Source organism: Xenopus tropicalis, chromosome 5 (assembly GCF_000004195.4).
Source record: "Xenopus tropicalis strain Nigerian chromosome 5, UCB_Xtro_10.0, whole genome shotgun sequence".
Taxonomy (NCBI): Eukaryota; Metazoa; Chordata; class Amphibia; order Anura; family Pipidae; genus Xenopus; species Xenopus tropicalis.
In genome coordinates this window covers 1,085,851-1,110,549 of record NC_030681.2, presented here as the reverse complement: position 1 = coordinate 1,110,549, position 24,699 = coordinate 1,085,851, and the positions used below count along the sequence as shown (strand labels likewise).

General features: G+C 58.4%; 1 protein-coding gene across 1 annotated transcript; it reads left to right on the top strand.

Moving 5' to 3' along the window:
- Positions 1–261: 261 nt before the first annotated feature.
- Positions 262–23,866, top strand: cul9 (cullin 9; the record flags this gene model as incomplete). Its single annotated transcript, NM_001127053.1, is given in 22 exon segments — positions 262–401; positions 776–961; positions 1,378–1,484; positions 1,584–1,766; positions 3,328–3,485; positions 5,382–5,586; positions 5,793–5,976; positions 7,654–7,799; positions 8,868–8,976; positions 10,279–10,478; positions 10,816–11,072; positions 11,459–11,813; positions 15,264–15,404; positions 15,667–15,831; positions 15,924–16,087; positions 17,022–17,115; positions 17,205–17,279; positions 17,871–17,981; positions 18,573–18,690; positions 19,909–20,042; positions 22,277–22,371; positions 23,372–23,866. Coding segments are annotated over 22 exon segments (3,526 nt in total), but the record flags the coding sequence as incomplete, so codon positions are not given.
- Between the last annotated feature and the right edge of the window lie 833 nt (positions 23,867–24,699).

Sequence of the window (24,699 nt, the reverse complement as noted above, 5' to 3'; positions counted from 1 at the left end):
GGTTGGCTTAGAAGGTCCCGAGACATCTCATTGGCTGTGCTGTCAGTATAGTAAGTCACATGTGTTTGTCAGCAACTTACAGTGGCGCTTTGCCACCCTTACCTGCCGGTTCCACAGCATCTCCCACTCATGTACTTTGGACCTTAACCCCTGCCGCTCTGAGAATCATGGGCAATGAGCTGGCACTAATGGAATGCGGGGCGGTAAGGGCCAAGTTGTGGGGATAGGGTCACCCCCGGTATAACTGGTGTAATTGTGTTGCCGCAGGCTGAACCGCACACTGACGCACGAACAGGAGTTTGCCGATCGCTTTCTGCCAGACGATGAGGCGGCACAGGCTCTGGGTCGGACATGTTGGGAGGCATTAATTGCCCCCCTGGTGCAGAGCATAACTACTCCAGGTACAAATAAGAGTTAAGGTTGTGTTATGCAGGTAGTTACCATTCATGGCAACACAGTGGGGGGGGGGGGGGGGGGTTGAATTTCAGGCTAAAATACATTGGTGCAGGGATGGGTGGGTGGTCGTAGTGTCACATGGCTATAGGCCGGGTCTGTGCTGCTTCTCACCCCCTTTTTGTCCCCCATTTCTGTTCCCCAATCTCCTTTGGTTATTCTCCCCTTTATACCCCTCATCTCTGCCCCCCCCCCCACTGCTTTGTTACTAGCTTGTTCCTATGGGCCCCCCCGGAGATTGTGTTCTTCCCCCACTCATTGCTGCTTCTTCGCTCTTGTATATCCCCCCATGTAAAGCCCCCAACTCTCTTTTCCATTTCAGACCCTGGAGGGATGAGCCCCCTGCACTGGCTCCTCACCAAGTACCTGGAAAATGTGCGGCTTTCTAGGCGCCCCAAGTCTCGATCCTCCGTCTTTAACTCCCGCGTGCGCAGGCTGACGCACCTCCTGGTCCACGTGGACTCCAGTCTCCCCGAAACAGAGGCCCTGAAACCCCCCAGCAAAACCAGTGAGATGAACACAGGTGTAGGGAGGGGATAGCAGAACTGGGGGCGCATATAAAGGGGGGTCATTGTGAAACCTTACCAGCTCTATTCATTGCAATAAAGGGAACCCTGCCCCTTTAAATTTCCACAGTAATAGTCTAGCTTTACTATAATTTTTTTGGCTGCCAGGGTCAGTGACAGATACATAATGCCAGTGTGGGAGTGGTTTAATTGGAGTGGGTGGAGCTTTAGGAGCAGTCACTGCCTCTCCAGTAGGAGGAGCTTTTGCAGTAGGCAGGTTCTTTCACAAAGTGGGTGGAGCTTCATCAGCAGTTGATGCTTTTGGCATAGATGCATGTAAAGTGGGTGGAGCTGGGGCAGTTCCTTGAGAATGTTTAGGCCAATTGTTGCCGAGTCTAATGCTGAGCTCTCATTTCAGATGAGAAAAGTCCAGATTCAGCCTCTTTGCCAACGAAGGGCACCGTTTCTCTCCTGAGCACCATGACGGGGATAGCCGAGTGCTGGCAGGGGGTAGTACAGAAGCAGGTAACTGTGGAACTGGGGGGAGACTTGGGGAACAGCACTGGGAGGGGGGTATCTGGGTGCCGGGGTCTCACTCAGCCAATGGTTCTGCTTGTTTCTCAGGTGCAGAGGTTCCTGGAGGTGTCGTGGAACAACACTGATCTGGTTCCTCGGTTCTGCTCGCTGTACCTGGAGCTCAGACAGGCCATGGAGGAGCTGTTTGGCCAACAGACCCTGTTTCTCCTGTCGCTGCGCCAGGGGTTCTGTGAGGGGCTCCTTCAGCTCTCCTTCTTAACCGCACTGCATGTAAGTCTGGGGCCAACCGGGCCGGGGGTTCTGTGAGGGGCCCTTCAGCTCTCCTTCTTAACCGCACTGCATTAGTCTGGGGCCAACCGGGCCGGGGGTTCTGTGAGGGGCCCTTCAGCTCTCCTTCCTAACCGCACTGCATGTAAGTCTGGGCCAACCGGGCCGGGGGTTCTGTGAGGGGCCTTCAGCTCTCCTTCCTAACCGCACTGCATGTAAGTCTGGGGCCAACCAGGCCGGGGGTTCTGTGAGGGGCCCTTCAGCTCTCCTTCCTAACCGCACTGCATGTAAGTCTGGGGCCAGCCGGGCCGGGGGTTCTGTGAGGGGCTCCTTCAGCTCTCCTTCTTAACCGCACTGCATGTAAGTCTGGGGCCAACCAGGCCGGGGGTTCTGTGAGGGGCCCTTCAGCTCTCCTTCCTAACCGCACTGAATGTAAGTCTGGGGCCAGCCGGGCCAGGGGTTCTGTGAGGGGCTCCTTCAGCTCTCCTTCTTAACCGCACTGCATGTAAGTCTGGGGCCAACCGGACCGGGGGTTCTGTGAGGGGCCCTTCAGCCTCTCCTTCTTAACCGCACTGCATGTAAGTCTGGGGCCAACCGGGCCGGGGGTTCTGTGAGGGGCCCTTCAGCTCTCCTTCCTAACCGCACTGCATGTAAGTCTGGGGCCAACCGGGCCGGGGGTTCTGTGAGGGGCCCTTCAGCTCTCCTTCCTAACCGCACTGCATGTAAGTCTGGGGCCAACCAGGCCGGGGGTTCTGTGAGGGGCCCTTCAGCTCTCCTTCCTAACCGCACTGCATGTAAGTCTGGGGCCAGCCGGGCCGGGGGTTCTGTGAGGGGCCCTTCAGCTCTCCTTCTTAACTGCACTGCATGTAAGTCTGGGGCCAACCAGGCCGGGGGTTCTGTGAGGGGCCCTTCAGCTCTCCTTCCTAACCGCACTGCATGTAAGTCTGGGGCCAACCAGGCCGGGGGTTCTGTGAGGGGCCCTTCAGCTCTCCTTCCTAACCGCACTGCATGTAAGTCTGGGGCCAACCAGGCCGGGGGTTCTGTGAGGGGCCCTTCAGCTCTCCTTCCTAACCGCACTGCATGTAAGTCTGGGGCCAACCAGGCCGGGGGTTCTGTGAGGGGCCCTTCAGCTCTCCTTCCCTAACCGCACTGCATGTAAGTCCTGGGGCCAGCCGGGCCGGGGGTTCTGTGAGGGGCTCCTTCAGCTCTCTTCCTAAACCGCACTGCATGTAAGTCTGGGGCCAGCCGGGCCGGGGTTCTGTGAGGGGCTCCTTCAGCTCTCCTTCCTAACCGCACTGCATGTAAGTCTGGGGCCAGCCGGGCCGGGGGTTCTGTGAGGGGCCCTTCAGCTCTCCTTCCTAACCGCACTGCATGTAAGTCTGGGGCCAGCCGGGCCGGGGGTTCTGTGAGGGGCCCTTCAGCTCTCCTTCCTAACCGCACTGCATGTAAGTCTGGGGCCAGCCGGGCCGGGGGTTTGGGTTGCTCCTGCCTCTGGGCCCCGTTGGCTGTATATTGGGGTGTCAGGGTTCTGATGGTTCTGATGGCAGCTGTGTGTTACTTGCAGATAACGGAGCAGTTTGCTCGCTACATAGACTGCAGGATCCAGGAGATCAGCACAGATTACTATAACCTACAGGCCCTCGGCCACTTACAGCAGTTCCTGGAGTTTGTGCTTTTTCTTTCTGACCTGGAACTGGCCAATTCCTTTGAGCACTTCTACAGGTGAGTGGCCCCTTCCATTACCTGCCCCCACCCCTCTGTGGTGCCCTTTGTCCCCCCCCCAACTGCTGCTCTCTATTCCAGCCATTACCTGCCCCCACCCCTCTGTGGTGCCCTGTGTCCCCCCCCAACTGCTGCTCTCTATTCCAGGCATTACTGCCCCCACCCTCTGTGGTGCCCTTTGTCCCCCAACTGCTGCTCTCTATTCCAGGCATTACCTGCCCCCACCCCTCTGTGGTGCCCTGTGTCCCCCCCAACTGCTGCTCTCTATTCCTGGCATTGCCTGCCCCCACCCCTCTGTGGTGCCCTGTGTCCCCCCCCAACTGCTGCTCTCTATTCCTGGCATTGCCTGCCCCACCGCTCTGTGGTGCCCTGTGCCCCCCCCCAACTGCTGCTCTCTATTCCTGGCATTGCCTGCCCCCACCCCTCTGTGGTGCCCTGTGTCCCCCCCCAACTGCTGCTCTCTATTCCTGGCATTGCCTGCCCCCACCCCTCTGTGGTGCCCTGTGTCCCCCCCAACTGCTGCTCTCTATTCCCAGGCATTACCTGCCCCCACTCCTCTGTGATACCCTGTGTCCCCCAACTGCTGCTCTCTATTCCAGGCATTACCTGCCCCACTCCTCTGTGATACCCTGTGTCCCCCAACTGCTGCTCTCTATTCCAGGCATTACCTGCCCCACCCCTCTGTGGTGCCCTGTGTCCCCCCAACTGCTGCTCTCTATTCCAGCCATTACCTGCCCCCACCCCTCTGTGGTGCCCTGTGTCCCCCCCAACTGCTGCTCTCTATTCCAGGCATTACCTGCCCCACCTCTCTGTGATACCCTGTGCCCCCCCAACTGCTGCTCTCTATTCCAGGTATTACCTGCCCCCACCCCTCTATGGTTCCCTTTGTCCCCCCCCCAACTGCTGCTCTCTATTCCAGGCATTACCTGCCCCCACCCCTCTGTGGTGCCCTGTGCCCCCCCCCAACTGCTGCTCTCTATTCAAGCCATTACCTGCCCCCAACCCCTCTGTGGTACCCTGTTGCCCCCCCAACTGCTGCTCTCTATTCCAGGTATTACCTGCCCCCACCCCTCTGTGATACCCTGTGTCCCCCCCAACTGCTGCTCTCTATCCAGGTATTACCTGCCCCCCACCCCTCTATGATACCCTGTGCCCCCCCCACATGCCTGCTCTCTATTCCAGGCATAACCTGCCCCCACTCCTCTGTGATACCCTGTGTCCCCCCCAACTGCTGCTCTCTATTCCAGGTATTACCTGCCCCCACCCCTCTGTGGTGCCCTGTGTCCCCCCAACTGCTGCTCTCTATTCCAGGCATTACCTGCCCCCACCCCTCTGTGATACCCTGTGTCCCCCAACTGCTGCTCTCTATTCCCAGTATTACCTGCCCCCACCCCTCTGTGGTGCCCTGTGTCCCCCCCAACTGCTGCTCTCTATTCCAGGCATTACCTGCCCCCACCCCTCTGTGGTGCCCTGTGTCCCCCCCAACTGCTGCTCTCTATTCCAGGCATTACCTGCCCCCACCCCTCTGTGGTGCCCTGTGTCCCCCCCAACTGCCTGCTCTCTATTCCAGGCATTACCTGCCCCCACCCCTCTGTGGTGCCCTGTTGTCCCCCCCAACTGCTGCTCTCTATTCCAGGCATTACCTGCCCCCACTCCTCTGTGATACCCTGTGTCCCCCCCAACTGCTGCTCTCTATTCCAGGCATTACCTGCCCCCACCCCTCTGTGGTGCCCTGTGTCCCCCCCAACTGCTGCTCTCTATTCCAGGTATTACCTGCCCCCACCCCTCTGTGGTGCCCTGTGTCCCCCCCAACTGCTGCTCTCTATTCCAGGTATTACCTGCCCCCACCCCTCTGTGGTGCCCTGTGTCCCCCCCAACTGCTGCTCTCTATTCCAGGCATTACCTGGCGGATCGGCTCCTCTCATTGGGCCCCTCGTGGTTGGAGAGCTCCGTGGTGGATCACATCGGGATTTGCTTCCCAAACAGATTCCCCCAACAGATGCTGAAGAACCTACAGGAGGCCAGTGATCTACAGAGGGAGCAGCACCTGTTCTGCCTGCAGGAAATGGACACCGGCCTCCTGTCTGATGAGGAGGGAGAGGTGAGTTGGGGCCCAGGGCAGAGGGGGGTATTAGGAGGAGTTTGGGGGACACATAATGGGGGGCGGAAGCCGTACAGGAGGAGGGTATAATTATACGCACAGAGCTGCCCCCTTACTGTATATTGGTGTCTGTGTATGCGCCTGGGAGCTGCCATATAGTTTCCCTTTACTTATATCTGTCACTAGCGCCAACTGTCCCCTTGCAGGACATGGAGGAGGAGAAGTCTATAGGTGTCGGCCATTTGGGGGAGGAGCCAAAAGTGCACATTTCCGTCTTGTCCCCGCGGTGCTGGGCAATACCGTCTCTTTGCTACATGAAGGATCCTACCAAATATTTCCCAGAATCCCTCTGCCGGCCGCTGAACTGTTTCAAGGACTTCTATACAAAAAGTAAGTGTGTGGGTTCCCCCGCCAGTTTGGATTGGTCCCATTAGATGGCACCCAGATCCAAAGTCAGAGGGGGGCCCATTGGATGGGATCTATAATATTACAGGCCAGTCTCTGCGGGGATCTGATCTCTCACTATATAATATTACAGGCCAGTCTCTGCGGGGATCTGATCTCTCCCTATATAATATTACAGGCCAGTCTCTGCGGGGATCTGATCTCTCCCTATATAATATTACAGGCCAGTCTCTGCGGGGATCTGATCTCTCCCTATATAATATTACAGGTCAGTCTCTGCGGGGATCTGATCTCTCCCTATATAATATTACAGGTCAGTCTCTGCGGGGATCTGATCTCTCACTATATAATATTACAGGCCAGTCTCTGCGGGGATCTGATCTCTCACTATATAATATTACAGGCCAGTCTCTGCGGGGATCTGATCTCTCACTATATAATATTACAGGCCAGTCTCTGCGGGGATCTGATCTCTCCTTATATAATATTACAGGTCAGTCTCTGCGGGGATCTGATCTCTCCCTATATAATATTACAGGTCAGTCTCTGCGGGGATCTGATCTCTCACTATATAATATTACAGGCCAGTCTCTGCGGGGATCTGATCTCTCACTATATAATATTACAGGCCAGTCTCTGCGGGGATCTGATCTCTCACTATATAATATTACAGGCCAGTCTCTGCGGGGATCTGATCTCTCCTATATAATATTACAGGTCAGTCTCTGCGGGGATCTGATCTCTCACTATATAATATTACAGGTCAGTCTCTGCGGGGATCTGATCTCTCACTATATAATATTACAGGCCAGTCTCTGCGGGGATCTGATCTCTCACTATATAATATTACAGGCCAGTCTCTGCGGGGATCTGATCTCTCACTATATAATATTACAGGCCAGTCTCTGCAGGGATCTGATCTCTCCCTATATAATATTACAGGCCAGTCTCTGCGGGGATCTGATCTCTCCCTATATAATATTACAGGCCAGTCTCTGCGGGGATCTGATCTCTCCCTATATAATATTACAGGCCAGTCTCTGCGGGGATCTGATCTCTCCCTATATAATATTACAGGTCAGTCTCTGCGGGGATCTGATCTCTCCCTATATAATATCACAGGTCAGTCTCTGCGGGGATCTGATCTCTCACTATATAATATTACAGGTCAGTCTCTGCGGGGATCTGATCTCTCCCTATATAATATTACAGGCCAGTCTCTGCGGGGATCTGATCTCTCCCTATATAATATTACAGGTCAGTCTCTGCGGGGATCTGATCTCTCACTATATAATATTACAGGCCAGTCTCTGCGGGGATCTGATCTCTCACTATATAATATTACAGGCCAGTCTCTGCGGGGATCTGATCTCTCCCTATATAATATTACAGGCCAGTCTCTGCGGGGATCTGATCTCTCCCTATATAATATTACAGGCCAGTCTCTGCAGGGATCTGATCTCTCCCTATATAATATTACAGGCCAGTCTCTGCGGGGATCTGATCTCTCCCTATATAATATTACAGGCCAGTCTCTGCGGGGATCTGATCTCTCCCTATATAATATTACAGGCCAGTCTCTGCGGGGATCTGATCTCTCCCTATATAATATTACAGGCCAGTCTCTGCGGGGATCTGATCTCTCCCTATATAATATTACAGGCCAGTCTCTGCAGGGATCTGATCTGACTCAGAGCCGCCGGTTGCAATGGACCTGGTTGGGAAATGCTGAGGTGCAATATGGGAGTTTAACCCTACAAGTTTCCACCCTGCAGATGTTCATTTTGCTGCAGTTTAACCAGCGGGAGGTGAGTTGGGGTCACATGACTCTGAAATGATGAAATATTTATCCTTGTGTCCCAGAATAATATTTGCTTAGTCAGTGACAAGGGTGTGTGTGTTTATATCAGTGCTGGTAAAGTCCCAGATCCCTGCAGCCCAGAACCCCGTAGGCCGTGTGCACAGCCCAGAACCCTGCAGCCCGTGTGCACAGCCCAGAACCAAGCAGCCCGGAACCCCACAGCCGTGTTCCCCTGTACGCAGGCCCCTGTACGCAGCCCAGAACCCTGCAGCCCGTGTATGCAGCCCAGAACCCCGCAGCCTGTGTGCACAGCCCGGAATCCCGCAGCCTGTGTGCACAGCCCGGAACCCCACAGCCCGTGTGCACAGCCCGTGTGCACAGCCCGGTACCCCACAGCCCGTGTGCACAGCCCGGTACCCCACAGCCCGTGTTCCCCTGTACGCAGGCCCCTGTACGCAGCCCAGAACCCTGCAGCCCGTGTATGCAGCCCAGAACCCCGCAGCCTGTGTGCACAGCCCGGAATCCCGCAGCCTGTGTGCACAGCCCGGAACCCCAGCCGTGTGCACAGCCCGGTACCCCACAGCCCGTGTGCACAGCCCGGTACCCCACAGCCCGTGTGCACAGCCCGGTACCCCACAGCCCGTGTGCACAGCCCGGTACCCCACAGCCCGTGTGCACAGCCCGGTACCCCACAGCCCGTGTGCACAGCCCGGTACCCCACAGCCCGTGTGCACAGCCCGGTACCCCACAGCCTGTGTGAACAGCCCGGAACCCCACAGCCCGTGTTCCCCTGTACGCAGCCCAGAACCCCGCAGCCCATGTGCGCAGCCCAGAACCCCGCAGCCTGTGTGCACAGCCCGGAACCCTGCAGCCTGTGTGCGCAGCCCAGAACCCTGCAGCCTGTGTGCGCAGCCCAGAACCCCGCAGCCTGTGTGCGCAGCCCAGAACCCCGCAGCCTGTGTGCGCAGCCCAGAACCCCGCAGCCTGTGTGCGCAGCCCGGAACCCCACAGCCCGGAACCCTGCAGCCCCTACGGCTGCTCTGAGTGCTCTCTCACTCTCTCTCTGTTCTTTCAGGAAGTTTCATTTGAGTCCATAACCCAGGCCACCGGCCTCTCCCAGGTCCTTATTGGCCATGCACTGTCCCCACTCACTGCCAAGGGTGCCATCCTGACCCAGGAGGAGGGTGAGTGCTTGACAATTGTATTGCATGTCAGCTTGCTCACACTGGCACCATGCCCACACTTACACTGGCACCATGCCCACACTCACACCAGCCTGCTCATGCTGGCACCATGCCCACACTCACACCAGCCTGCTCACGCTGGCACCATGCCCACACTCACACCATGCCCGCACTCACACTGGCCTGCTCACACTGGCACCATGCCCGCACTCACACCAGCCTGCTCACACTGGCACCATGCTCGCACTCACACCAGCCTGCTCACACTGGCACCATGCCCGCACTCACACCAGCCTGCTCACACTGGCACCATGCCCGCACTCACACCAGCCTGCTCACACTCACACCAGCCTGCTCACACTGGCACCATGCCCACACTCACACCAGCCTGCTCACACTGGCACCATGCCCGCACTCACACCAGCCTGCTCACACTGGCACCATGCCCACACTCACACCAGCCTGCTCACACTGGCACCATGCCCACACTCACACCAGCCTGCTCATGCTGGCACCATGCCCACACTCACACCAGCCTGCTCACGCTGGCACCATGCCCACACTCACACCATGCCCGCACTCACACTGGCCTGCTCACACTGGCACCATGCCCGCACTCACACCAGCCTGCTCACACTGGCACCATGCTCGCACTCACACCAGCCTGCTCACACTGGCACCATGCCCGCACTCACACCAGCCTGCTCACACTGGCACCATGCCCGCACTCACACCAGCCTGCTCACACTCACACCAGCCTGCTCACACTGGCACCATGCCCACACTCACACCAGCCTGCTCACACTGGCACCATGCCCGCACTCACACCAGCCTGCTCACACTGGCACCATGCCCACACTCACACCAGCCTGCTCACACTGGCACCATGCCCACACTCACACCAGCCTGCTCACACTGGCACCATGCCCGCACTCACACCAGCCTGCTCACACTGGCACCATGCCTGCACTCACACCAGCCTGCTCACACTGGCACCATGCCTGCACTCACACCAGCCTGCTCACACTGGCACCATGCCTGCACTCACACCAGCCTGCTCACACTGGCACCATGCCTGCACTCACACCAGCCTGCTCACACTGGCACCATGCCTGCACTCACACCAGCCTGCTCACACTGGCACCATGCCTGCACTCACACCAGCCTGCTCACACTCACACCAGCCTGCTCACACTGGCACCGTGCCCACACTCACACCAGCCTGCTCACACTGGCACCATGCCCGCACTCACACCAGCCTGCTCACACTCCCTGATGTCGTGCCCTTGCTCATTGGCGCAGGGTATCTGCGAGTGAATGGGGAAGCGAGGAGCGAGCCAGGGGCGGGCAGGGTCCTGCGCTTACTTCCCAGACAGACCTACCTGAATGTGGAGGAAGATGAGGGTCGGACACTGGAGAGGAAGAGGAACGTTATCTTTTGCCTCATAACCCAGATCATGAAGGAGGAGAAGGAGCTGCACATTGATAACCTAGTGTTCAGGGTGAGTTGCCCCGGGGCAAATATTGTAACTGTTCAGCCCATTCCCAAAAATTCTGTCACCCTGCTAACTGGGCTTTGTGTCCAGCAGCAGAACCACCCAGTGGGCTTTGTGTCAGGCAGCAGGACACCGTGGAGCAGGGCTGTCCAACTGGAGGGCCACAAGCCATACGTGGCCCCCTGATCCGCTCACAATTTTTGTAGGTTCTTTGTCTGACATGTTTATTGCACTCTAATCCCAGATATCTGCTCTGTGCCCAGTAATGTACCCAATAATGTGCCCACGGAACACAAGGAGCTGGGCGAGTCTGGGTTAGTCCTGATCTTTTCTCCCTTCCCAGGTGATTGAGGCCTGTCAGAAAATGGAGTCTGGGCGGAGCCTGAAGTTCCTGAGCTTTGGCTGTAGCCACACGGACGTGCTGTCCTGTATCATGCACCTGATCAGCCAGGGCTACGTGCGGCGCAGCGACGACCGCCCCCATATACTGGAGTATCTGTCCAAGGACCCGGCCACCCCACATAAGGGCAAAGCCCACATCAGCTTCCAGAGCCCGGGCAGGAAGAGACAGGGTCACGGCAGCAATCAGCCCCCCCCTAGGTACGTACGGCGCCACCAACATGGGCATAATGGCTGCTGTGTAGTATTGGCTACTGGTAACCAGAGTATGTGCCAACATGGCAGGAACATTCACCACTAGGGGCTTTCACCCAATGTGCCGTCAGCCTTTGGGAGTCAGACTCAAACCTGCTTTCCTGCAGTGATGCAAACAGGGGCTTCCCAATAGCATCAGGGCCTTCATGCTCAGTCTCAGCCATTAAAGGGGATATATACCCTCCGGCACAGTCATTAATATTACGGGGCCAATATAATGAGTAGCGTGTAACTCGCGCCCTGCTGTTCTGACCCAGAAGTTTACAAGGGTCACTTGCCCACTGATACCCTCTCGACGTAACAAGTGCCCAATGTGTCCGTCTGTCTTGTAGCTCCAGTGGAGGAACGGAGCAGGGGGTTCTGGAGACTGTGCTCCTCCCCATGGGGCGGACCCTAAGCCAGGAGGATGTGCGGGCGCTGATGGGCCAGATGGTGGCGCAGGTTTCCCAAACGCTGAGTATCGACCCAGACACGGCCCAACATCTGCTCATTCACTGCAAGTGGAACGTGGACCTCCTGCTGCAGAAATACACGGAAGAACCAGAACTGCTGCTCATCTCCTCCGGCCTGCAAGTGCGGGACCCCCAGCACCCAGAGAGCCCCCAGCCTGCCTGCCCCGTGTGTGTCAGCCCCCTGAGCCCAGCGGAACATCACCCAACTCTGTGCTGCCAGCACCTGTGCTGCAAGGTGAGGGTCTGGCTCTTATGGGCCCCGAGGGGAGACCTGCAGGGGTGCAAATCTACAGCATTAGCTGCCAACCCCCGACTCACCTACTGACAGTGGCATTAGCTGCCAACCCCCGACTCACCTACTGACAGTGGCATTAGCTGCCAACCCCCGACTCACCTACTGACAGTGGCATTAGCTGCCAACCCCCGACTCACCTACTGACAGTGGCATTAGCTGCCGACCCCTGACTCACCTACTGACAGTGGCATTAGCTGCCGACCCCGGGCTCACCTACTGACAGTGGCATTAGCTGCCAACCCCCGACTCACCTACTGACAGTGGCATTAGCTGCCAACCCCGGGCTCACCTACTGACAGTGGCATTAGCTGCCAACCCCGGGCTCACCTACTGACAGTGGCATTAGCTGCCAACCCCGGGCTCACCTACTGACAGTGGCATTAGCTGCCAACCCCCGACTCACCTACTGACAGTGGCATTAGCTGCCAAGCCCAGGCTCACCTACTGACAGTGGCATTAGCTGCCAACCCCGGGCTCACCCACTGACAGTGGCATTAGCTGCCAACCTCGGGCTCACCTACTGACAGTGGCATTAGCTGCCAAGCCCAGGCTCACCTACTGACAGTGGCATTAGCTGCCAACCCCGGGCTCACCTACTGACAGTGGCATTAGCTGCCAACCCCGGGCTCACCTACTGACAGTGGCATTAGCTGCTAATCCCAGGCTCACCTACTGACAGTGGCATTAGCTGCCAACCCCCGACTCACCTACTGACAGTGGCATTAGCTGCCAACCCCGGGCTCACCTACTGACAGTGGCATTAGCTGCCAACCCCGGGCTCACCTACTGACAGTGGCATTAGCTGCCAACCCCCGACTCACCTGACAGTGGCATTAGCTGCCAACCCCGGGCTCACCTACTGACAGTGGCATTAGCTGCCAACTCCGGGCTCACCTACTGACAGTGGCATTAGCTGCCAACCCCCGACTCACCTACTGACAGTGGCATTAGCTGCCAACCCCCGACTCACCTGACAGTGGCATTAGCTGCCAACCCCGGGCTCACCTACTGACAGTGGCATTAGCTGCCAACCCCGGACTCACCTACTGACAGTGGCATTAGCAGCCAACCCTGGGCTCACCTACTGACAGTGGCATTAGCTGCCAACCCCCGACTCACCTACTGACAGTGGCATTAGCTGCCAACCCCGGGCTCACCTACTGACAGTGGCATTAGCTGCCAACCCCGGGCTCACCTACTGAGAGTGGCATTAGCTGCCAACCCCGGACTCACCTACTGACAGTGGCATTAGCTGCCAACCCCCGACTCACCTACTGACAGTGGCATTAGCTGCCAACCCCGGGCTCACCTACTGACAGTGGCATTAGCTGCCAACCCCGGGCTCACCTACTGACAGTGGCATTAGCTGCCAACCCCGGGCTCACCTACTGACAGTGGCATTAGCTGCCAACCCCGGGCTCACCTACTGACAGTGGCATTAGCTGCCAACCCCCGACTCACCTACTAACAGTGGCATTAGCTGCCACCCCGGGCTCACCTACTAACAGTGGCATTAGCTGCCAACCCCGGGCTCACCTACTGACAGTGGCATTAGCTGCCAACCCCCGACTCACCTACTAACAGTGGCATTAGCTGCCAACCCCGGGCTCACCTACTGACAGTGGCATTAGCTGCCAACCCCGGGCTCACCTACTGACAGTGGCATTAGCTGCCAACCCCCGACTCACCTACTAACAGTGGCATTAGCTGCCAACCCCGGGCTCACCTACTGACAGTGGCATTAGCTGCCAACCCCGGGCTCACCTACTGACAGTGGCATTAGCTGCCAACCCCGGGCTCACCTACTGACAGTGGCATTAGCTGCCAACCCCGGGCTCACCTACTGACAGTGGCATTAGCTGCCAACCCCGGGCTCACCTACTGACAGTGGCATTAGCTGCCAACCCCCGACTCACCTACTAACAGTGGCATTAGCTGCCAACCCCGGGCTCACCTACTAACAGTGGCATTAGCTGCCAACCCCGGGCTCACCTACTGACAGTGGCATTAGCTGCCAACCCCGACTCACCTACTAACAGTGGCATTAGCTGCCAACCCCGGGCTCACCTACTGACAGTGGCATTAGCTGCCAACCCCGGGCTCACCTACTGACAGTGGCATTAGCTGCCAACCCCCGACTCACCTACTAACAGTGGCATTAGCTGCCAACCCCGGGCTCACCTACTGACTGTGGCATTAGCTGCCAATCCCAGGCTCACCTACTGACAGTGGCATTAGCTGCCAAGCCCAGGCTCACCTACTGACAGTGGCATTAGCTGCCAACCCCCAACTCACCTACTGACAGTGGCATTAGCTGCTAATCCCAGGCTCACCTACTGACAGTGGCATTAGCTGCCAACTCCGGGCTCACCTACTGACAGTGGCATTAGCTGCCAACCCGGGCTCGCCTACTGACAGTGGCATTAGCTGCTAATCCCAGGCTCACCTACTGACAGTGGCATTAGCTGCCAACTCCGGGCTCACCTACTGACAGTGGCATTAGCTGCTAATCCCAGGCTCACCTACTGACAGTGGCATTAGCTGCCAACCCCGGGCTCACCTACTGACAGTGGCATTAGCTGCCAACCCCGGGCTCACCTACTGACAGTGGCATTAGCTGCCAACCCCGGGCTCACCTACTGACAGTGGCATTAGCTGCCAAGCCCAGGCTCACCTACTGACAGTGGCATTAGCTGCCAAGCCCAGGCTCGCCTACTGACAGTGGCATTAGCTGCCAACCCCAGGCTTACCTACTGACAGTGGCATTAGCTGCCAACCCCGGGCTCACCTACTGACAGTGGCATTAGCTGCCAACCCCCAACTCACCTACTGACAGTGGCATTAGCTGCCAACCCCAGGCTCACCTACTGACAGTGGCATTAGCTGCCAACTCCAGGCTCACCTACTGACAGTGGCATTAGCTGCCAACCCCGGGCTCACCTACTGACAGTGGCATTAGCTGCCAACCCCGGGCTCACCTACTGACAGTGGCATTAGCTGCCAACCCCGGGCTCACCTACTGACAGTGGCATTAGCTGCCAACCCCGGGCTCACCTACTGACAGTGGCATTAGCTGCCAACTCCAGGCTCACCTACTGACAGTGGCATTAGCTGCCAACCCCGGGCTCACCTACTGACAGTGGCATTAGCTGCCAACCCCGGGCTCACCTACTGACAGTGGCATTAGCTGCCAACCCCGGGCTCAGCTACTGACAGTGGCATTAGCTGCCAATCCTGGCTCACCTACTGACAGTATCTGCTTGTTGCCCATGTAACACCAGATGTTTATGTGCCAGGCTAAAGGGGCAGAGATGGGTTAGGCTGTCGGGGTCAGGGCGGGTACCGCACCCACTGGTTCTCACCCATGTTCTCTCCATGCCCCATGCCCAGAGCTGCTGGAAGGAATATCTGACAACACGAATTGAACAGAATCTGGCGCTGAACTGCACCTGCCCAACCACCGACTGCCTGGCACAGCCCACGTCTGACTTCATCAGCAAGATCATCACCTCCAAGGAGGTCATAGAGAAGGTACCGTAGCACCCACGGGCCCGGGGCACCTCTGTATCCGCTGTACCCTTCCTATTGCCCCTGGAGCAGGGTGGCATTTCCTGGGCATTTCTACCCTCTAGTTACATTTTGTCAGGTGATACAAATGGAGTCTCTGGTTTGGCTGGGGGACCTGTGGGTTGGTTGCAGGGCCGGGGCAGTATGGGTGCTGGGTGCACTGGGTCAGACTGGGGGGGGGCAGAGGGCACAACTCTCACTATGGTGGTTCCGTTCTGCCTTTCAGTACGAGAAGTCTCTCCTGCGAGGTTTTGTAGAGAACTGCTCCAACCTGACGTGGTGCACAAACCCCCAGGGCTGCGACCGGGTCCTGTGTAAGGAGGGATTGGGCAGCGGCGCCGCCTGTACCAAGTGCTCGTGGCTCTCCTGCTTTAACTGCAGCTTCCCCGAGGTGAGTGCTCCCTAATACGTTGCCATGGCATTACTGGCGGGTACTGGGGGGCAGGTTTGGGCTCCTCTGACCAACTCTCTGGCCCCTTTCAGGCCCATTACCCGGCCAGCTGCAGCCACATGTCCCAGTGGATGGACGACGGGGGCTTCTATGAGGGGATGACTGTGGAGGCGCAAAGCAAACACCTGACCAAGCTGATCTCCAAGCATTGCCCCAGCTGCCAGGCGCCTATCGAGAAGAACGAGGGATGTCTGCAGTGAGTATGGGCTACTTACCTGCCGTGAATGGGGGAGCAGTGGGACGTAAAGGGTTACAGGAAGACCCATAGGCCACGCCAGGTAGGAGGCGTGTACGGTGGCCCCAACAAGTATGGAGTATGAAAGCAACGAGGACCGGAAGTCTGTGAGTGGGAAGGTGAGAGGCAGGAGGAGCCTACAATAAGTAAGGAAGGTGAGAGGGAGGAGGAGCCTATAGTGAGTAGGGAAGGCGAGAGAGAGGAGGAGCCTACAATGAGTAGGGAAGGCGAGAGAGAGGGGGAGCCTACAATGAGTAGGGAAGGCGAGAGAGAGGAGGAGCCTACAATGAGTAGGGAAGGTGAGAGGGAGGAGGAGCCTATAGTGAGTAGGATGGTGAGAGGGAGGAGGAGCCTACAATGAGTAGGGAAGGTGAGAGGGATGAGGAGCCTACAATGAGTAGGGAAGGCGAGAGAGAGGAGGAGCCTACAATGAGTAGGGAAGGTGAGAGGGAGGAGGAGCCTATAGTGAGTAGGATGGTGAGAGGGAGGAGGAGCCTACAATGAGTAGGGAAGGTGAGAGGGATGAGGAGCCTACAATGAGTAGGGAAGGCGAGAGAGAGGAGGAGCCTACAATGAGTAGGGAAGGTGAGAGGGAGGAGGAGCCTACAATGAGTAGGGAAGGCGAGAGAGAGGAGGAGCCTACAATGAGTAGGGAAGGTGAGAGGGAGGAGGAGCCTATAGTGAGTAGGATGGTGAGAGGGAGGAGGAGCCTACAATGAGTAGGGAAGGTGAGAGGGAGGAGGAGCCTATAGTGAGTAGGAAGGTGAGAGGGAAGAGGAGCCTACAATGAGTAGGAAAGTAGGAGGGGAATAAGAGAAAGTGAGTGGATGGAGGGGAGGAGCTTACAGTAAATGTGTCGGGAGTTGCTGATTGGCTCTCTCTGGTTCCCCTGTAGTATGACCTGTGCCAAATGTAACCATGGATTCTGCTGGCGATGCCTAAAGCCCTGGAAACCCACCCACAAGGATTATTACAACTGTTCGGCCATGGTACGTTGCAGATTGGTATCATTTTGCCAGTGGGGGTGAAAGGACTGTGGGTATTGGGGGTAAATTGCTGAAATCTGCTGCCCCCGCAGGTCAGTAAAGCCGCCCGGCAGGAGAAGCGGTTCCAGGACTACAATGAGAGATGCACGTTCCAGCACCGTGCCAAGGTACCAGCGGCTCATCCGCTCCCCCTAGTCCTACCCCCCCATTCTGCCCTGGGCATTGGCACCAACTGTCTCTCCCCCCCCCATCCTGCCCTGGGCATTGGCACCAACTGTCTCTCCCCCCCCCATTCTGCCCTGGGCATTGGCACCAACTGTCTCTCCCCCCCCCATTCTGCCCTGGGCATTGGCACCAACTGTCTCACCCCCCCCATTCTGCCCTGGGCATTGGCACCAACTGTCTCTCCCCCCCCCATTCTGCCCTGGGCATTGGCACCAACTGTCTCTCCCCCCCCCCATTCTGCCCTGGGCATTGGCACCAACTGTCTCTCCCCCCCCCATTCTGCCCTGGGCATTGGCACCAACTGTCTCACCCCCCCCATTCTGCCCTGGGCATTGGCACCAACTTTCTCTCCCCCCCCCATTCTGCCTTGTGCATTGGCACCAACTGCCTCTCCCCCCCCCCATTCTGCCCTGTGCTTTGGCACCAACTGCCTCTCCCCCCCCCATTCTGCCCTGTGCATTGGCACCAACTGCCTCTCCCCCCCCATTCTGCCCTGTGCATTGGCACCAACTGCCTCTCCTTCTCCCCCCCAGGACTTTGCGGTGTCTCTGCGCAAGCGGCTGAGTGTTCTGAGGGAGGAGCCCCCGTTGCGCTCACTGACCTTCCTCATCACCGCGTGCCGCGTCCTGGAGCAGAGCCGCAAGGTGAGGGTCTCATTCTGCTTCTGGCCCCCCAGCCCCAATGGCTCCCCATAACTCACCTAGGGAACCCCCCTCACTGGGTATAGGAAGTGGGGGCTCAGATTTATATGTCATTAATAAAGAAAAAGGGGAGGGGGGGTGGGAACATTCACCGCCCCCAGGGGGACTGGGTGGTACCGACCAACTGCATTGGTGATGCTCCTCTCCCAGTGGTACCAGTAGAGCCAATGGGATCCTGATCCGGCACGTACACCCTCCCTTTTGATCAGGAGCAGTCTCAGTTAGATGTGGGGACCCCCATGAAGCCCAAGTTTGGGGGGATTCTTACAGGAAGCATATTTCATATGGCATCAATGCCCTCCCCCCCATTCATTTCAGCTCTGGTAATGCCCCTGGGTAGGTAGGTGCCATACTGATCCCCAAAAACAGGGAATTCTGTAAGATTTCTCTTATGGTGCCAACGTGCCTGGCAGCACCACAGGCCTTGGTGCCAGTTTGGCTCGGCGCTCACTCATTGGTCAGAGGGAGAGAAATCATTTCCTGAGCATTTGGCTGAGAGTTTGCCCCGTGCCTGACTCTGCCCCCTGCCTGTAGGTTCTGGGGTACGCCTGTGTCTACAGTTACTACAACCAGGATTCCGAGCGCCTCGATGTGCTGGAGTCTCAGACTGAGAACCTGGAGCTCCACGTCAGCGCCCTGCAGATCCTTCTGGGTGAGTTGCCCCCCAAACTGCCCACGGCACGGGCATCATACCCCTCTCTCAGTGTGAGGGAAACTGTGTGACTGCTGAGAGAGTGTGGGCACTGTGCCAGTAGGTGGGTCTCACCATGTGGGGGTGAGAGAGTGGGGGCACTGTGCCAGTAGGCAGGCCCAACCATGTGGGGGTGAGAGAGTGGGGGCACTGTGCCAGTAGGTGGGTCTCACCATGCCAGGGGTGAGAGAGTGGGGGCACTGTGCCAGTAGGCGGGTCCCACCATGTGGGGGTGAGAGAGTGGGGGCACTGTGCCAGTAGGCGGGTCTGACCATTTGGGGGGGAGAGAGTGGGGGCACTGTGCCAGTAGGTGGGTCTGACCATTTGGGGGGGAGAGAGTGGGAGCACTGTGCCAGTAGGTGGGTCTGACCATGTGGGGGGGAGAGAGTGGGGGCACTGTGCCAGTAGGTGGGTCTCACCATGCCGGGGGTGAGAGAGTGTGGGCACTGTGCCAGTAGGTGGGTCTCACCATGCCGGGGGTGAGAGAGTGGGGGCACTGTGCCAATAGGCGGGTCCCACCATGTGGGGGTGAGAGAGTGGGGGCACTGTGCCAGTAGGTGGGTCTCACCATGCCAGGGGTGAGAGAGTGGGGGCACTGTGCCAGTAGGTGGGTCTCACCATGCCAGGGGTGAGAGAGTGGGGGCACTGTGCCAGTAGGTGGGTCTCACCATGCCAGGGGTGAGAGAGTGGGGGCACTGTGCCAGTAGGCGGGTCCCACCATGTGGGGGTGAGAGAGTGGGGGCACTGTGCCAGTAGGCGGGTCTGACATTTGGGGGGAGAGAGTGGGGGCACTGTGCCAGTAGGTGGGTCTGACCATGTGGGGGGGAGAGAGTGGGGGCACTGTGCCAGTAGGTGGGTCTCACCATGCCGGGGGTGAGAGAGTGTGGGCACTGTGCCAGTAGGTGGGTCTCACCATGCCGGGGGTGAGAGAGTGGGGGCACTGTGCCAATAGGCGGGTCCCACCATGTGGGGGTGAGAGAGTGGGGGCACTGTGCCAGTAGGTGGGTCTGACCATGTGGGGGGGAGAGAGTGGGGGCACTGTGCCAGTAGGCGGGTCTGACCATGTGGGGGTGAGAGAGCGGGGGCACTGTGCCAGTAGGCGGGTCTGACCATGTGGGGGAGATTGGGGTGCCCAGTGCCAGGCGATGGTGGCGCTCATTCCCCCCTTGCCCCCCATAGAGGACAGCCTGTTGCAGTGTGAGGACCTGGGCTCCTGTGTGCGACTCCTGAGTGCCGATAAGTACAGCAGTGGCCTGGAACTGGTCCGGCGAGTGCAGGAGAGACTGCGGGGCATCCTACAGCACTCCACTCAGGTAAGGGCGCACTTACCTGCAGGCCCCCGTGGCACTGCCACTCACAGACTGCTCTGCACACAGGGCATTACACACTTGTTGCCCCCGGGTTGGTGTATATGGTCAGGGAATCTTCTGTCCTCCATCTTGGAACCCCCCCCTTCCTATCATCTGATTGGTCTGTGTCCTTACCCCTTCCCTGGCTCAGCTGTATTATAAGAGACAGCACTGCACTCAGCCCAGGGGAGAGACAGCAGCACTGCACTCAACACAGGGGCAATGTCTGAAGGGGCAATGCCAAGAGCCCTACAGGGGCAGAATAGCAGGCAGAGCAGCGGGAGGAGAGACAGGCAGAGCAACGGGAGGAGAGACAGGCAGAGCAACAGGAGGAGAGACAGGCAGGGCAGCGGGAGGAGAGACAGGCAGTGGGGAGGAGAGACAGGCAGTGGGGAGAGAAACAGGCAGAGCAGCGGGAGGAGAGACAGGCAGAGCAGCAGGACGAGAGACAGGCAGTGGGGAGGAGAGACAGGCAGAGCAATGGGAGGAGAGACAGGCAGTGGGGGAGAGACAGGCAGTGGGGAGGAGAGACAGGCAGAGCAATGGGAGGAGAGACAGGCAGTGGGGGAGAGACAGGCAGTGGGAGAGAAACAGGCAGAGCAGCTGGAGGAGAGACAGGCAGTGGGGAGGAGAGACAGGCAGTGGGGGAGAGACAGGCCAGAGCAGTGGGGGAGAGACAGGCAGAGCAGCGGGAGGAGAGGCAGGCAGTGGGGGAGAAACAGGCAGAGCAGCAGGACGAGAGACAGGCAGTGGGGAGGAGAGTCAGGCAGGGCAGTGGAGGAGAGACAGGCAGAGCAATGGGAGGAGAGACAGGCAGTGGGGAGGAGAGTCAGGCAGGGCAGTGGAGGAGAGACAGGCAGTGGGGAGGAGAGTCAGGCAGGGCAGTGGAGGAGAGACAGGCAGTGGGGAGGAGAGACAGGCAGTGGGGGAGAGACAGGCAGTGGGAGAGAAACAGGCAGAGCAGCTGGAGGAGAGACAGGCAGTGGGGAGGAGAGACAGGCAGTGGGGGAGAGACAGGCAGAGCAGTGGGGGAGAGACAGGCAGAGCAGTGGGGGAGAGACAGGCAGAGCAGCGGGAGGAGAGACAGGCAGTGGGGGAGAAACAGGCAGAGCAGCAGGACGAGAGACAGGCAGTGGGGAGGAGAGTCAGGCAGGGCAGTGGAGGAGAGACAGGCAGTGGGGAGGAGAGACAGGCAGAGCAATTGGAGGAGAGACAGGAAGTGGGGGAGAGACAGGCAGTGGGAGAGAAACAGGCAGAGCAGCTGGAGGAGAGACAGGCAGTGGGGAGGAGAGACAGGCAGTGGGGGAGAGACAGGCAGAGCAGTGGGGGAGAGACAGGCAGAGCAGCGGGAGGAGAGACAGGCAGTGGGGGAGAAACAGGCAGAGCAGCAGGACGAGAGACAGGCAGTGGGGAGGAGAGTCAGGCAGGGCAGTGGAGGAGAGACAGGCAGAGCAATGGGAGGAGAGACAGGCAGTGGGGGAGAGACAGGCAGTGGGAGAGAAACAGGCAGAGCAGCTGGAGGAGAGACAGGCAGTGGGGAGGAGAGACAGGCAGTGGGGGAGAGACAGGCAGAGCAGTGGGGGAGAGACAGGCAGAGCAGCGGGAGGAGAGACAGGCAGTGGGGGAGAAACAGGCAGAGCAGCAGGACGAGAGACAGGCAGTGGGGAGGAGAGTCAGGCAGGGCAATGGGAGGAGAGACAGGCAGTGGGGAGAAGAGACAGGCAGTGGGGGAGAGACAGGCAGTGGGGAGGAGAGACAGGCAGAGCAATGGGAGGAGAGACAGGCAGTGGGGAGAAGAGACAGGCAGTGGGGGAGAGACAGGCAGAGCAGCGGGAGGAGAGACAGGCAGTGGGGGAGAGACAGGCAGAGCAGTGGGAGGAGAGACAGGCAGTGGGGGAGAAACAGGCAGAGCAGCGGGAGGAGAGACAGGCAGTGGGGAGGAGAGACAGGCAGTGGGGAGGAGAGACAGGCAGTGGGGAGGAGAGACAGGCAGTGGGGAGGAGAGTCAGGCAGTGGGGAGGAGAGACAGGCAGAGCAATGGGAGGAGAGACAGGCAGTGGGGAGGAGAGACAGGCAGAGCAATGGGAGGAGAGACAGGCAGTGGGGAGGAGAGACAGGCAGAGCAATGGGAGGAGAGACAGGCAGTGGGGAGAAGAGACAGGCGGCAGCGCTGACCGCGGCCATTTTGTCTCACGTAGGATTTCCGCGTGGGGTTCCTGTCACAACCGGATCACAAAGAGATGAAACTTTCCAATGTGCCGGCGCCGGTGACAAACCTGCCTGCAGCCGCAAAGTAAGAGCCTTGCCCCATGAGCTTACAGCTAACTCTGCCAACTTCCAGCTCCTGCAGTCTCCTCCCACTGCTCCCCCCCCACTCTCCTGTGTCCTATCCTGTAACTCCCAGCTCCTGTAGTCTCCTCCCACTGCTCCCCCCCTCCCACTCTCCTGTGTCCTATCCTGTAACTCCCAGCTCCTGTAGTCTCCTCCCACTGCTCCCCCCCTCCCACTCTCCTGTGTCCTATCCTGTAACTCCCAGCTCCTGCAGTCTCCTCCCACTGCTCCTTCCCCCCCCCACTCTCCCGTGTCCTATCCTGTAACTCCCAGCACCTCTCCCCTCTGTCTCACCTGCAGTGCTGCCTGTATTGACTCTGTCTCTCCTCTTCCTCCCTGCACTCTCTCTGCTACTCCGAGACTCCCAGCGCCTCCTCTCCTCCCTTCTCTGTCTGATTCCCTGCGCCCCTGTTCCCACGCTGACTCCCTGCGCCCCTGTTCCCACGCTGACTCCCTGCGCCCCTGTTCCCACGCTGACTCCCTGCGCCCCTGTTCCCACGCTGACTCCCTGCGCCCCTGTTCCCACGCTGACTCCCTGCGCCCCTGTTCCCACGCTGACTCCCTGCGCCCCTGTTCCCACGCTGACTCCCTGCCCCCCTGTTCCCACGCTGACTCCCTGCCCCCCTGTTCCCACGCTGACTCCCTGCGCCCCTGTTCCCACGCTGACTCCCTGCGCCCCTGTTCCCACGCTGACTCCCTGCGCCCCTGTTCCCACGCTGACTTCCTGCTCCCCTGTTCCAACGCTGACTCCCTGCGCCCCTGTTCCCACGCTGACTCCCTGCGCCCCTGTTCCCACGCTGACTCCCTGCCCCCCTGTTCCCACGCTGACTCCCTGCGCCCCTGTTCCCACACTGACTCCCTGCGCCCCTGTTCCCACGCTGACTCCCTGCGCCCCTATTCCCACGCTGACTCCCTGCACCCCTGTTCCGACGCTGACTCCCTGCACCCCTATTCCCACACAGTGTTGCTGAGGGAGCGTCGGACTCGGGGGACACGGGGGGGGAGCAGGACGATGAAGAGGACGATTACGCGCAGGACTGGCACGAGGAATATGACGATGACTTGGATGAAGACGATTTCTCTTATGATGAAGATGAGGAGTCGGAGAATTTCGAGCCGGACTCCTTTATCTTTGAGGATGATGATGCTCAGGCCTATTAGCTTTGCCACTGACGGGAGGAGCTTATTTGCCCCCCAGCTTCTACTGCTTTACCCCCCCAGCCCTGATACCCCAGGGCCTGCCACGTCTCATTGCCCCGCCTGTTGCAGAAGCCAGTTTACTTGCCCCAGTTCAAGCTTGTTGCCCCAGAGTGCCTCAGAATTGTGACAAGTTTGTGGCACGGGGCGGAGTTAATTACCCATAATTCACTCATTAACTACCCCGGCCGGGAGTTCTATACATTTATATTTATAATTAGAATTATTTTTATTATTAAATTGCTCTTTGTTTTTCCTGATTTATTCTGACGCTCCGGTGCAGTATGTTCTTTGGGAGGCTGGGTACCCCATTTTAGTGCCAGAGGGACCCACAGGGTGTTGCTAGCCCATTGGGCAATAAGAGAGAGGGGAGGAGCCATGTGGTCCCTTAGCGTTTGGGCTGTTTGTACTGAGAGCTGTACAGCGTCTTTATAAATAAAGTTACAGGAATCCTTGTGTAGCCCAGTTACCCCCCGTCCCTGTGTCTCATTATCTGGGGAACGTGATGTGCCCACGCCTGGCATGGACTTGCCCAGGGGAGTGGCCTTTGTGCCGTATGGCTGCTTGGCACCAATCCTGGTACATCAACCTGGCATGGACTTGCCCAGGGGAGTGGCCTTTGTACCTTATGGCTGCTTGGCACCAATCCTGGTACATCAGCCTGGCATGGACTTGCCCAGGGGAGTGGCCTTTGTGCTGTATGACTGCTTGGCATCAATCCTGGTACATCAGCCTGGCATGGACTTGCCCATGGGAGTGGCCTTTGTGCTGTATGACTGCTTGGCATCAATCCTGGTACATCAGCCTGGCATGGACTTGCCCAGGGGAGTGGCCTTTGTGCTGTATGACTGCTTGGCACCAATCCTGGTACATCAGCCTGGCATGGACTTGCCCAGGGGAGTGGCCTTTGTGCTGTATGACTGCTTGGCATCAATCCTGGTACATCAGCCTGGCATGGACTTGCCCAGGGGAGTGGCCTTTGTGCTGTATGACTGCTTGGCACCAATCCTGGTACATCAGCCTGGCATGGACTTGCCCATGGGAGTGGCCTTTGTGCTGTATGGCTGCTTGGCATCAATCCTGGTACATCAGC